At 50.7% G+C, this 15,156-nt stretch overlaps 1 protein-coding gene across 4 annotated transcripts in view; it reads left to right on the top strand.

Annotated features, from left to right (window-relative positions):
* Positions 1–3,520, top strand: part of TBC1D2 (TBC1 domain family member 2) — a 37,438-nt gene extending 33,918 nt beyond the window's left edge. For all 4 annotated transcript variants that reach the window (XM_045021719.1, XM_045021721.1, XM_045021723.1 and 1 more), the window contains 2 exons: positions 1,340–1,461; positions 2,318–3,520. In XM_045021719.1, coding sequence (XP_044877654.1) covers positions 1,340–1,461; positions 2,318–2,519 — 324 coding nt within the window. In that variant the 3' untranslated portion in view covers positions 2,520–3,520. The remainder of the gene's footprint in view (positions 1–1,339; positions 1,462–2,317) is intronic.
* The last annotated feature ends 11,636 nt before the right edge of the window (positions 3,521–15,156 follow it).

The raw sequence follows: 15,156 nt of genomic DNA, 5'->3' as shown, positions 1-15,156 counted from the left end.
AGAGCTAGCGTGCTACCCAGAGCGGGCGCAGGGCTAGCCACACAAGCATGTATCTAGGCTCTCGAACATGCAAACGCTTGCGGCGGCTAGTTCTCCCGCTGTTCACGTTGCCACGGCTACGTCCTATTCCTAGCATGCTAACTCAATGAGCGCTCCTGCGAATGCCTCTCTGAGATGGGAATCCTACCCCAGCTATGCCCTGAGGAGCAGTTCCCCCTCCCTCACTGTGCCCCACAAAAACAGTTAGAAAACTGACAAGCCCCATCAAAATCTACTGATCCACCCTTAGCACAACCTCCCCCCCTCCCCCCCCCGCCTGGCACACGTGTGCCCACATACACACATTGACCTGACAGATACCCCCCATCCTGTTTCTCTCACACAAACGGCCCCCACATGCATAGACAGGGCAGCATTCACCCCATTACCAGGCACACACACACCACACAGCCATTTCTCACCTCCGTGGCTTGGGGACACATACCCCAGCTCATCAGGTCCCTCCCCTGCCTCCCGTTCTATTACCCTGGCATCAGCTTGTTGGTGCTGGGGCAGCCGGGCCCAGACCTCCCTCAGCTGGGCCTCAAGCCCTCTCCTGGCCTTCCCAACTTCTCCCACTGCAGTCCTATATCACTGCCCTGAGGAAGGCCTGGGGATCTGCTGCATCTCTTCTCCTGCTTCTAGAGGGGCCACCGGAGCTGCAGGGGTCTTGGGACCTTCTCGGGTTAGGGAAAGGAGCTGGGAGGGGATCTTCTCTTCTCCTTCCTCGGCCTGGAGAGCAGGCTGGAGGGCAGCAGACCAGGCATGTTCTGGGCCTGGCTTCAGCCAGCCAGAGTTGAGGAGGGTACAGTCTTGGCCCTCGGTAGGGGGATCTCAGAGACACAATGGATGCCAGTGCAGCTGCTGCTGGACCATGAAGTGGCCAGGAGAGGGCATGAGGATGCGGGCAGCCACCAGTGCCTGTTCCCTTGGTGCCAGGTACCACTGCTTGGGGAGTGGGCCAGTCCTGAACTCTGGTCTCCGTCCCCCACCGCCTCAGGGAGGGAGAGCCTCTTACAGTGTTTTCATTAGTGCTGTGCATTTAACTCCCAGTTTAGCATCTGCTCTTGTAGCGCGTTCACTCTCCAAGGGGAGCGCAGAGAATGAACAGTGCCAATTGACAAAGAGTGAGAGGAGACGTGTGTTGGCTTCTGAAGGCCCCCTCTCGTGTGCAGCACAGACACTTGCTGTCCCACCTCGTCCCATAGTGCACCAGTGCCAGAGTGCTCCACACCCTGAGCTTTCAGTGAGTAGATGCTGGGAGCCCTGTGCCCACTAAACACATTTTAACTTGTCCTAGGTGATTTTCCGCTATGCTCTTGCCATCTTTAAGTATAACGAAGAGGAGATTCTGCGGATCCATGACAGCCTGGAGGTTTACCAGTACCTTCGCTTTTTCACCCACATGATTGGAGATGGCAGGTGAGAGAAGAGCTGCTTTCAGCTTCCTCTTTGGCCAGTCACTTGTGCAGACGTGTAAACTAGATGAAATAATGACAAGGCCTAGGACTTGTGCTTGCAGGTTGGGGAAGGAACAAGAGTTGGCCGTGTGCCTTTGTTCAGTGATGGTCACTGATCTCTAGTTAAGCCTAGAAATTGTTGCCTGTACAATTGAGTTTGTGCCCAAAACAGAACGAGCAGTTAGGTTGACACATCCAGGATTCACAGCCACTAAGGCCATTGACGGGACAGCTGGGCTGGGGCTGGGGTTTGCTTTTGTTCTGCTGGAGAAGAAGGATCCTGCTCTTCTCAAAGTCGAGTCTGCACCGTGGGCATGGATGAAAGGCAGGATTTGGCCAGTGAATCTCTTCCCTGGGAAACAAAGCCCCTCAGACTAATCCCACCACAAGGGAGTCCTGGGACACACCACTGAGCCTGCGAAGGGGACAAGGGCCCAGCCTCTCACAGGAGCAGGATCCATCCTAGCAGGAGATGAGGAGCATGTGTCTGCCTGGAGGAAGGTCCCCCTGGGTGTTCATGGCTCGCCCTGCCAAGCTCAGAGGCTTCTTTTCCGGGCTGGGGCAGAGGAAGGTTGGCTGCTGAAGCTGAACCACTTTATACTGGGGTAAGGGGGGACTGACACTATCAGCTGATTAGTCCTTGGGTGTGGGCCTCAGAGCCTTTGGCTGCCAGCTGTAGTCCAGCCCTGGCTACAGGTTGGTCACTTTGTTACAATGCAAGGGCAGTGCTGCCCCGGCAGGAGGGGACAGCACTCACACACTAGGACCAGGGTGTTCAGCTGGTTAGCTCACCCGTGCACCCTGTCTTCTCCCGGTAGGAAGCTGATGAGCATCGCTTTCAATGACATGAATCCCTTCCCAATGAAGGTGCTGCGGAACCGGCGAGCGACACACCGGGAGGAGCTGGAGGCGGAGCTGAGCGAGCTGGAGCGGATCAAGGTGCAGTACGTGAAAGAGCAAGCAGAGCAGGTGGCCTGGCACCTGGACGGAGCCGTTAGCGAAGAGGAGGAGGAGATGTAGCCAGAGAAGTGGCTGCTGTCCTGCGCCTGCATCCCTGGCCCTGGAGCTCTGCAACAGCATCACTCTCCTTTCTAAGAGAGATGGACAATCCTGAGGCCAGCAGGGCCAGCGCAGAGGATAGGCACAGCGTTTCAGAGGCCTCCTGAGACCTCCTGGCTCACTGTCCACTCAGCACACAGCTGCGGGCTCAGGGCCAACACAGGTCCTGTCTCTCTCTCTGAACCATCCTGTCCATTCCTCCCCACCATCTTGCTGCAGCCGCACTAAACGAGGTGCCCAACCTATGGCCCGCGGGCTGTACACAGCCCACCAGAGCATTTCGTAAGGCCCACAGCCTGCTTCAACACAATATACTAACAGCCGATTCATTAGCGTTTTGTCGTCATGTTTATATCAGTTTAGTTTAGTTATGAGTTCTGTATGGGTTTTTTTTTGTTTTCTATAATTCTTATTCACGTTTTATGCACTGATTTCTTTATTTCTTTTTAAATAGACAATACTGTAGATATTAACCTATCTAGACACCTATAAAACAGACTCTGTTTGGCCCACTCCTGGTTGTGCTTAGGTTCATGTGGCCCTTCTGTGTAATAAGGTTGGGAAACCGAGTGTCACGGGATGCTTGTTGATTGATCACAGGTGACTTTAATTGTGTGCACCGTATCGGAGGCTGATGAGGCACATGTGATCCAGAAAGCCTTCCGATGTCTTTGAGTGTGCTCTGCTGGCAATGTAAAGGGGCGGGGGAGGTGTATAATCATAGCAAGTATTAAGACAAAAGCACTCGTTTGAGAGTTAGTGTGTGAAGCCCCTGAGTTAGTGAAGGAGAGAGACCTGATGGAATTCTTGAAGCTACCATGGCATCTTTCTGTAGCTCCAGTAACTCCTCACTTAACATCGTCCCGGTTAACATTGTTATGTTGCTGATCAATTAGGAAACTGCTCATTTAAAGTTGCCCAATGCTCCCTTATAACGTTGTTTGGTAGCCACCTGCTTTGTCCACTGCTTGCAGGAAGAGCAGCCCCTTGGAGCTAGCTGGTGGGGGCTTGGAACCAGGGTGGACTGGCAGCCCCCCATCAGCTCTCCCTATCAGCTCCCCGCTCCCCTGAGTTCCCTGTGCAGCAGCTGCCCACCAGGCTTTCAGTTTCTGGCAGTTCAGGTGTCCCTCGCCCCATTGCCATGTGCTGCTTCTGCCCTCTGCCTTGGAGCTGCTCCTGGGAGCCTCCTGCTTGCTGTGCCGGGGGGATGAGGAGGGGGCTAATGTCAAGGTGTCCCCCTGCTCCTACCCGTCGCTTACCCCATTTCCATAGAGTGGGGGGAACGGGGACATGACAGGGCTCAGGACGGAGGGAGCTTGCTGGCAGTAGGGGCTGTCTCAACTTGCTGATCTACTTAAAAAAGCAGTGTACTTAAAGGGGCAATGCGCATCTCTCACACACACACATAGGATGTCTCTCTCTGTCTCTGTCTGCCATGCTGTCTCCCCTCCCTCCATTTGTGCTGCCTTGTAGAGTGTGAGGCTACTTTAACAACGTGTTTACCCATGAGGACTCAGCTGTTCTAGTTCATCATTTAGCAGCGAGGCATTCCCTAGGAAATATCCCACCCTCTGACTCCACCACCTCAACCAAGCTTCACAGTCGTCATTGCTGTGTACAGTATTAAATTGTTTGTTTAAACTTATAGTGTGTGTGTGTGTGTCTCTCTCTCTCTCTCTTTTGTCTGGTGAAAAAATTTTCCCTGGAACCTAACCCCCCTATTTACATTAATTCTTATGGGGAAATTGGATTTGCTTAAGATCATTTCGCTTAAAGTCACATTTTTCAGGAACATAACTACAACGTTAAGCGAGGAGTTACAGTAGTTTGCCAGGAGGTCACATGTTTAATGTTCAAGCACGCTCGGGGTTAACCCAATTAAACTATGTTCCCTGGGGCTGTGCACTGATACCCCTGAGGTCAGGGCTGACCTCCTACTTACTGAGATGGTCAGTGGGCACTTCTTTGCAAACGGATTGTTACCCTCTGCTTAGTGAGTTCCCATTCTGCTGTAGATAATAATAGAGCTGATGTGATAACCACATTAGCTGGTTATGAGTAGAGTCTGTACTGGGACTGGGATTGAATACATCCATTAATGAGCAGGGGGTGGTAAAATGTACAGATGGCACAAAAGGACAGAGGTGAGGCAAGACCAGAGAAGATTGTACCGTACTTAACCCAGCCGGGGCAGTGCACAATGTGACAGCCCAGACAAATGAAAGGTATTGCAACGAGAAAGAAATAATTAGAACCACTTGTGCGTGCTGCTGGCTTCTTAGTAAAATCTAACTGCTGGGGAAAGGAGCTCCGTGGTGATTGGACAGCTGGGTGCCCCTTCTGCCCAGTGCCATGGCCATCCACCCTCAAACAGCATCAACAAGTGCAAAGGCTGGAATGCAGAGCACTATGGGGACGGGGACAGTGCTGGACGGTATCTAAACCAATGGGCCTCTCACCTGCATGACACCTCCAGCGCTGGGCTCAGAAGCTGACTCCAGTGACACTACCTGCGGGAATCAGGCCTGCTTGAACAAGAACATTAGAACGGCCATACTGGGTTCATCTAGCTCAGTATCCTGTCTTCCGACAGTGGCCAATGCCAGGTGCTTCAGAGGGAATGAACAGAACAGGGCAATTATCAAGTGATCTATCCCCTGCTGTCCAGTCCCAGCTTCTGGCAATCAGAAGCTAGGGACACCCAGAGCAAAGGGTTGCATACCTGACCATCCTGGCTAGTAGCCATTGATGGACCTGTCCTCCATGAACTTATCTAGTTCTTTTTTGAACCCTGTTATAGTCTTGGCCTTCACAACATCCTCTGGCAAAGAGTTCCACAGGTGGACTGTGCATTGAGTGAATAAATACTTCCTTTGGTTTGTTTTAAACCTGCTGCCTATTAATATCATTGGGTGACGCCTCCCACCCCCCCATTCTTGTGTTATGTGAAGGATTAAATAACATTTCCTTATTCACTTTCTCCACACCATTCATAACTTTATAGACATCTATCATATCCCTGCTTAGTCGTCTCTCTTCGAAGCTGAAAAGTCCCAGTCTTTTTAATCTCTCCTCATATGGCAGCTATTTCATACTCTTCATCATTTTTGTTGCCCTTCTCTGTACCTTTTCCAATTCTAATATATTTTTTTTGAGCTGGGATGACCAGAACTGCAGACACTCTTCAAGGTCTAGCCATACCCTGGGTGTATAGGGTGGCATTATGATTATTTTCTATCTTCTTATCTATCCCTTTCCTAGTGGTTCCTAACAATCTGTTTGTTTTTTTGACTGCCGCTGCACACTGAGTGGAGGTTTTCAGAGAAGTATCCACAATGACTCCAAGATCTCTTTCTTGAGTGGTAACAGTTAATTTAGACCCCATCATTTTGCATGGGAGTAAGGACTGCAGGATCAGGTCCTTAAATAGCTCGGACCTTTCTCTCACTCTTCCTCCTCCCCATCTGATCCCTGTTGCTGTATACCCAGAGAGCTGATGGCACCTCGCAGGGCAGGGAAGGTGCAGTGAGCCAAGGGGCAGACACTGGCTGCGGAGAAGGGGGGCTGCAAGGTCTACCCTTTCCAAGCCCCCCTGGGGCGCACACAGCCCCAAAGGGGGTGGGGGGGTGGTGGACCATGGTGCTGCTCCCTCTGCCCCAGCCCATAAGGGGAGGCAGACTGCACCATCCCCACAGCACAGTCCCAAGGTCCCCTCTGGCTGTGGGGCTCCACACTGGCCCTTATCTAGGGCTGAGTTAGCCCAGCCGGGAGAGGGGCTTGCCCAGGTTAGGGGCCAGCACAGCTTTTCAATAAAGCCATTTCTCCCCAGGGTTTGGCAACCCTGCTTTGATGTTGGGTAACAGCGAAAGCCTCCAACCCAGCATCTGGCCAGCCTGAGCTAAGGCAGCTGCCAGAGTGGGGTTCCCAGCCCCAACCCTCGTGGTATCCCAGCAGGTGCTGCACCTGAGACTGGCGTTCCTAGAATGGTGGCTGTGATATCAACCTCAGGCTCTGGAACCATGGCCTCAGCGGGTCATACAGAGAGACAGGCAGAGATCCACGAGTCGGCCTTCGCCTCTGAGCTACAGCACAGTGACTTGCCCAAGGTCACCCAGCAAGACAGTGGCAAAACTAGAACCCAGGTCTCCTGAGTTCTCAGCCAGTGCTCCAACCACTAGGCTACACTTGGGCATGGAGAGAGGGGTTGGCTTTTTTACACCTCAGACTTACCAAAGAATGTGATTTTTGAAAAAGGAAAATGTCAGTAACCAAAAGGAAGGGTTCTGCCTGGTAGCAGCAGGGCCTGGCTAATGGACATTCACCCAAACAGCTGTAATGGCACCTTGCCTGCTTTCCAGAGAGAATTCAAATAACATCAAAGCTATGTCAGAGTGTGTTTGGTGTTTATATTAACTAATTCCCCTTGAACCACTGTGGCCTGACAATAGCCTCACACCTGCTTCTGAAATCCTGGCAGGTTGGTCAGTATTTTATTTGCTTTTTACCTGAATTTTCATTTCAAAACTAATTCTTTAGCAAGTTCATTGTGTATCTGCAAAAGCCAGGATGGCAGTTTTCCCTTTGAGTTTTTTGCATGCTTTCCAAGCAGTGTGAGGCAACCTCTTCAGACACTTGGCTCTATATACTCAAAAGAACTGGTCAAAAGGTTTTCACCAGAAACATTTTCTGTCAAAAAATGGGATTTTGTTAAAAATGAATTTTTTCATGGGAGATTGTTGCTTTGGCACCATTTTTTCAATGGAAACATTCAAAATGAAAGAAAAAACTTTTTTTTTTCAAACTGGCAAATTTTCAACATTTTAAATCTTCATTAGCCCCCTTTTTCTCTCTTCTCCTCTTTTACCACGAAATGCAATACAATGAATGATGTACAAAGTTCCCCTTCTCACACACACTTTTCCTTTTTTCCCCTCTAACTTTTCCAACTTTGAAAAAGTGACAGTACAGTAAAAGGAAGATTGGAACACCGTAATGCCAATTTCTCAAAGGCGGAGAAATTGTGGAGACAGTTTGAAAAGTTAGTCAAAAAAAGAGAGAGGAAAGGGCGACAGAATAAATGTAGATGTTCATCTATTGCACTCAAGCAAAAAAGGAAAAATTGGGAGAAATAGGAAAAAGCCAATCCCCCAAATTTTGAAATATTGAAATTTTTTCAGTTTTCAGCAGTTGAATCAAAACAAAAAAAATTGATTAAATCTCAAGATTTTGGGGGGATTAAAATCTTGAATTTTGAACTTCTGGTGTTGGCAACTGTGACCCTAAGAGCATCCCTAGGCCAGAACACAAGGGGTCCCTGGCACCTAGCCGTGAGTTTCAGCTGGCCTGACTGCTCCATGTAACCCAACTCACGATGGATATAATCTGTATCTAAAAGGTGTCGTGTCATATGCCATTGGAAAACCAAAGCCTGATCATTGATATTCTGGCATGGTGTTTGTATGCATTGGCGCCAACTCTCTGGATGCTCCAGGGGTGGAGCACACATGGAAAAAATATGGTAGGTGCTCACCCACCGGCAGCTCCCCCCTCCCCCTCCGATCAGCTCCTCCAGCGTCTCCCGTCCCCCAGCAGCCCCGCCGATCAGCATCTCCTCCCCTCAGCACCTCCACCGCACCAGTGATCAGCTGTTCAGCAGCATGCAGGAAGCTGTGGGGGAAAGGGGGAGGAGTGAGGGCAGAGCACGCTGGGAGAGGGGGGCGGAACGGGTCAGGAAGAGGCAGGGTGGGGGCAGGGCCTGGGGCAGAGCAGGGGTCAAGCACCCCTCAGCACAATAGAAAGTCAGCGCCTCTCTTTGTACGGTCAACCCACAAAGGATTATACTGGACTATCAAGAGAGGTGCAGCGACCCCCTGTCATGGAGTCACCGGGGCGATGCTCTGGAACTACTCCATATGAGGCCAGTCAGGACTCTGGGGGAGCCTCCTCGCTCTGAGCAGACTGTTGCCAGGGCAAGAAGCTTCACAGCATCGACCTTCCTGGGTCTGACCTCAGGGCATTCAGCATCCCCTGCCCCACCATGCACTTCCCACAGCGAGTCCATCCATGCAGGGCTCCTGGGGAAGCCAGAGGGCCCTGCACCCCAACTCCGCAGTCAGACGTGACTCTCAGCCAGCGTAAAACGGAAGGTTTATTAGTCAACAGGAACACAGCATAGAACAGAACTTGTTAGCACAGAAATCAGTGACTTTCAGCCAAGACGCCCTGGACTCCTCCTCTTCCAGTCCCCTACCACAGATTGCCCAGCTTCCAGCAACCCGACCTCCGACACGCTCAATGCTCCTTCTCCTGGTCTTTGTCTCGCTTCCCAGGCAAAGTGTCACCTGGTCGTCACCTGGTCGCATCCCCCTCCTGGGTCTCAGGTTATGAAGGGCACCGGCCATAGCATATGTGCAGGCAGCTGGAGCACCCTCACCTGCTCGAGGGTCTCAGTCAAAGTCACATACCCCTATTCCCACAACCTAGGCACTGGTACAGCACACAGGGAAACAGAGGCACACACAGTATTCATGCAAAACAGTAAAACTCACATAGGCTCAACAGTAAGACTCACATAGGCTCACATACAACATAACAAGGGAAAATCCCCACTTCATCACACCCCCTAAGTTACCCTTCCCCTGAGGGGAAGAGGAAAACCAGTGCCTTGTGTGATGGGTTGGATTACAGAAACCCCCTGGGGACTGCCAACTGATGTGCTGAGACTACCTCTGAGCCTGTTTTCCCTGCCAGCTTGGGACTCCAGAACCCTGCCAGTTTGAGCCAGACACGCTAGCCTACTACAACCCCAGACCCAGGTCTGAGTTATGTCCCCTAAACGCTGCAGGCTTAACTGAAAACATCTTAAGACGTGTTCCCAATGGGGTCCAAAGCCCAAATAAAAAAAAAGATGTTCCAACTTATATAGACTAAACTCATAAATTTGTTCGCCCTCTATAACACTGATAGAGAGGGATGCACAGCTGTCCCCCCCCACCCCCCGGGCATTAATACATACTCTGGGTTAATTAATAAGTAAAAAGTGATTTTATTAAATACAGAAAGTAGGATTTAAGTGGTTTCAAATAGTGACAGCTAGAACAAAGTGAATTACCAAGCAAAATAAAATAAAACCCGCAAGTTTAAACCTAATACAGCAAGAAAGTGATTACAGATGAAATCTCACCCTCAGATGTTCCAATAAGCTTCTATCACAGACTGGACACCTTCCTAGCGTGGGCCCAATCCTTTCCCCGGTACAGCCCTTGTTCCAGCTCAGTTGGTAGCTAGGGGATTTCTCATGACTGCAGCCGCCTTTGTTCTGTTCCATCCCATTATATAGCTTTGGCACGAGGTGTGAACCCTTTGTCTCTTTGGGTCCCCATATGACGGGTTGGATCACAGAAACCCCCTTGGGAGCTGCCACTCGATGTGGCAAGACTACTTCTACCCCTGCCTTCCCTGCCAGCTCAGGACTCCAGCACCCTGTGATAGAAGATAAAAAGACTTCCTTTAAAAAGTGGAAGTCAAATCCTAGTGAGGCAAATATAAAGGAGCATAAACACTACCAAATTAAGCGCAAGAGTATAATAAGAAAAGCCAAAGAGGAGTTTGAAGAACAGCTAGCCAAAAACTCCAAAGGTAATAACAAAATGTTTTTTAAGTACATCAGAAGCAGGAAGCCTGCTAAACAACCAGTGGGGCCCCTTGATGATCAAAATACAAAAGGAGTGCTTAAAGATGATAAAGTCTTTGCAGAGAAACTAAATGGATTCTTTGCTTCAGTCTTCACGGCTGAGGATGTTAGGGAGATTCCCAAACCTGAGCTGGCTTTTGTAGGTGACAAATCTGAGGAACTGTCACAGATTGAAGTGTCACTAGAGGAGGTTTTGGAATTAATTGATAAACTCAACATTAAGAAGTCACCGGGACCAGATGGCATTCACCCAAGAGTTCTGAAAGAACTCAAATGTGAAGTTGCAGAACTATTAACTAAGTTTTGTAACCTGTCCTTTAAATCAGCTTCGGTACCCAATGACTGGAAGTTAGCTAATGTAACGCCAATATTTAAAAAGGGCTCTAGAGGTGATCCCGGCAATTACAGACCGGTAAGTCTAACGTCAGTACCGGGCAAATTAGTCGAAACAATAGTAAAGAATAAAATTGTCAGACACACAGAAAAACATAAACTGTTGAACAATAGTCAACATGGTTTCTGTAAAGGGAAATCATGTCTTACTAATCTATTAGAGTTCTTTGAAGGGGTCAACAAAGGTGGACAAGGGGGATCCAGTGGACATAGTGTACTTAGATTTCCAGAAAGCCTTTGACAAGGTCCCTCACCAAAGGCTGTTACGTAAATTAAGTTGTCATGGGATAAAAGGGAAGGTCCTTTCATGGACTGAGAACTGGTTAAAGGACAGGGAACAAAGGATAGGAATTAATGGTAAATTCTCAGAATGGAGAGGGGTAACTAGTGGTGTTCCCCAAGGGTCAGTCCTAGGACCAATCCTATTCAATTTATTCATAAATGATCTGGAGAAAGGGGTAAACAGTGAGGTGGCAAAGTTTGCAGATGATACTCAACTGCTCAAGATAGTTAAGACCAAAGCAGACTGCGAAGAACTTCAAAAAGATCTCACAAAACTAAGTGATTGGGCAACAAAATGACAAATGAAATTTAATGTGGATAAATGTAAAGTAATGCACATTGGAAAAAATAACCCCAACTATACATACAATATGATGGGGGCTAATTTAGCTACAACGAGTCAGGAAAGAGATTAATAGGCAGCAGGTTTAAAACAAATAAAAGGAAGTTCTTCTTCACGCAGTGCACAGTCAACTTGTGGAACTCCTTACCTGAGGAGGTTGTGAAGGCTAGGACTATAACAGCGTTTAAAAGAGAACTGGATAAATTCATGGTGGTTAAGTCCATAAATGGCTATTAGCCAGGCTGGATAAGGAATGGTGTCCCTAGCCTCTGTTTGTCAGAGGATGGAGATGGATGGCAGGAGAGAGATCACTTGATCATTGCCTGTTGGGTTCGCTCCCTCTGGGAGCGCCTGGCATTGGCCACTTTCGGTGGACAGATGCTGGGCTGGATGGACCTTTGGTCTGACCTGGTACGGCCGTTCTCATGTTCTTATGTTCTTATGCTGAGCCAGACACTCCCGTCTGCTCCAACAAAGACCTAGGGTCTGAATTACTTGTCCCAAAGCTGCAGGTTTACCTGAAAGCAGCTCACAGAAGTGTTCCTGTCTTTAACACTCAGATGCCCAACTCCCAATGGGGTCTAAACCCAAATAAATCCGTTTTACCCTTTACAAAGCTTATGCAGGGTAAACTCATAAATTGTTCGCCCTCTATAACACTGATACAGAGATATGCACAGCTGTTTGCTCTCCCAGGTATTAATACATACTCTGGGTCAATTGATAAGTAAAAAGTGATTTTATTAAATACAGAAAGTAGGATTTAAGTGGTTCCAAGTAGTAACAGACAGAACAAAGTAAGTCACCAAGCAAAATAAAATAAAATGTGCAAATCTATGTCTAATGAAACTGAATACAGATAATCTCACTCTTAGAGATGCTTCAGTAAGTTTTTTCCTCAGACTGGACACCTTCCAGGCCTGGGCACAATTCTTTCCCCTGGTACAGCCCTTGTTCCAGCTCAGGTGGTAGCTAGGGGATTCTTCATGATGGCTCCTCACCCTGTGTTCTGTTCCACCCCTTTATATATCTTTTGCATAAGGCGGGAATCCTTTGTCCCTCTCTGGGTTCTCACCCTCTCCTTCTCAATGGAAAGACACCAGGTTAAAGATGGATTCCAGTTCAGGTGACATGTTCACATGTCACTGCAAGACTTCATTGCCCACTTGCCAGCACACACTATACTGGAAGACTCACAGGTAAAACACACCCATCTGCAGACAATTGTCCTGGTTAATGGGAGTCATCAAGATTCCAAACCACCATTAATGGCCCACACTTTGCATAATTACAATAGGCCCTCAGAGTTATATTTCATATTTCTAGTTCCAGATACAAGAGTGGTACATTTATACAAATAGGATGATCACACTCAGTAGATAATAAGCTTTGTACCGATACCTTACAAGGTACCATTTGCATGGAGCATATTCCAGTTACATTATATTAACTCATTATCAAATTTTTATAAAATCATATAGACTGCAACGTCACACCCCACCCCTCCTTATAAATGGAAAAGCACCAGGTTTAAGATGGATTTTAGTACCAGGTGACATGGTCACATGTCCTGTGAGACCCCAAGCCTTCATTCCTCCCAGACAGGGCTGGCTCTAGGTTTTTTGCTGCCCCAAGCAAAAAAAATTTTGGCGCCCCCCCCCCCCCAACCTGAGCTGGGGATGGGGTCGGGGAGGACCCCAGCTCAGAGGGGCTGGGCTCGGAGTTGGGGGTCAGGGCTGTGGGGGGGGATGGGGTCGTGGAGGTGCCCAGCTCAGAGGGGCTGGGCTCGGAGCTGGGGGTCAGGGCTGGGGGGGGATGGGGATGGGGTCGTGGAGGTGCCCAGCTCAGAGGGGCTGGGCTCGGAGCTGGGGGTCAGGGCTGTGGGGTGGGGTCAGGGGGGTGCCCCGCTCAGAGGGGCTGGGCTCGCAGTTGGGGGTCAGGGCTGGGGGGGGATGGGGATGGGGGTCGTGGAGGTGCCCAGCTCAGAGGGGCTGGGCTCGGAGCTGGGGGTCAGGGCTGGGGGGGGATGGGGATGGGGACAGGGGGGTGCCCAGCTCAGAGGGGCTGGGCTCGGAGCTGGGGGTCAGGGCTGTGGGGTGGGGTCAGGGGGGTGCCCAGCTCAGAGGGGCTGGGCTCGGAGCTGGGGGTCAGGGCTGGGGGGGGAATGGGGATGGGGACAGGGGATTGGCCGGCTCAGAGGGGCTGGGCTCGGAGCTGGGGGTCAGGGCTGGGGGGGGAATGGGGATGGGGTCGGGGGACTGGCCGGCTCAGAGGGGCTGGGCTCAGAGCTGGGGGTCAGGGCTGGGGGGGGAATGGGGATGGGGACAGGGGATTTGCCGGCTCAGAGGGGCTGGGCTCGGAGCTGGGGGTCAGGGCTGGGGGGGGGGTCGGGGGCGTACCATGCCGCTTACCCTCTCTCCCGGACAGCGCTGCAGCGGCGTGGTGTCTCCAGCGGGGCCTGAGTTCCTGCCGCTCGGCTGCAGCTCGCAGCCCACCCCTTACCAGCTAAGACACCAGGGGATAGGGGAAGATGGAGGCAGGGGGAGCCTCCGACATACTCGTGGGGGCCTCTGTGGGGCCCGGGGCCTGGGGAAAATTGCCCCACTTGTCTCCCCCCCCGGGTGGTGCTGACTCTGGGAGCCCTTCTCGCCGCCACTGCAGCCCGGGCTCGGCTCCAGGGGACCCCGCCTCCCTCTCTCCCTGGCTCCTCACACACTCTGGGCGGCTACGAGAGGGGCTCCCGGAGTGTGTGAGGAGCGGGGAGGGAGGGGGAGCCGAGCCCGGGCTGCAGCGGCGGTGAGAGGGGCTCCCGGAGTGTGTGAGGAGCCAGGGAGGGAGGGAAGCGGGGCCCGGGATGCAGGGAGGGAGGAGGGGTCCTGCTGCCGCTGCCACTCCAAGTCTCCCCAGGGCGGCGCCACGTTTCCCTGCCAGAGTGGGCTGTGCAGGGCGCCGCCGGGCTGGGCAGGGGGCGCGGATCCTGGCTCGGGCGAGTGGCTGAGCCAGGGCCAGCTCCTGGCAATGCCACCCTAAGCAAAAAAATAAAAAATAAAAATAAAAAAAGGGGCGGGGGTGGGGTGCTGCCCCTTAGAAAGTGCCGCCCCAAGCATATGCTTGGAGGGCTGCTGCCTAGAGCCAGCCCTGCTCCCAGACTAACTCACAGGAAGGCCTGCAAGCAAACAGAGCCATCCACAGTTAATTGTTCTGATTGATGGGAGCCATCAAGATTCCAAACCACCATTAATGGCCCCCCACTTTGCATACTTACAATAGGCCCTCAGAGTTATATTTCATATTTCGAGTTTCAGATACAAGAATGATACATAGATACAAATAAGGCCTGGTCTACACTAGTACAGCTACTAGAAAAGTCTGTTAACGTGTCTGGGGATGGAGTGAAAATCCTCCAGGGACATCTCCATAAAACTCTTCTGGATGTACTCCCAAAGCCTTTGCAAAAGGTTTCTGGGGAGGGAAGCCTTATTCTGTCCTTCATAGTAGGACACTTTACTACGCCAGGCCAGTAGCATGTAGTCAGGAATCATTGCATAACAAAGCATGGCAGCGTATGGTCCCGGTGTTTGCTGGCATTCAAACAACATCCGTTCTTTATCTCTCTGTGTTATCCTCAGGAGAGTGATATCATTCATGGTCACCTGGTTGAAATAGGGTGGTTTTATTAAATGGACATTCAGAGGTGCCCATTCCTGCTGGGCTGTTTGCCTGTGGCTGAACAGAAATGTTCCCCGCTGTTAGCCACACGGGTGAAGCCATCAAAATGTGACCTTGTAACGAAAGCACGTGTTATGTAATGTTAACAGCAAGGTTTACCGTGACAGAGTGTACCCATTGTTCTATAAAATGAGTCTTTTTAACTACCACGCTCCCTT

This window comes from Mauremys mutica, chromosome 6, assembly GCF_020497125.1.
Source record: "Mauremys mutica isolate MM-2020 ecotype Southern chromosome 6, ASM2049712v1, whole genome shotgun sequence".
NCBI lineage: Eukaryota > Metazoa > Chordata > Testudines > Geoemydidae > Mauremys > Mauremys mutica.
The sequence above is the reverse complement of the archived record's forward strand: the minus strand, read 5'-3'. Positions and strand labels throughout refer to the sequence as shown.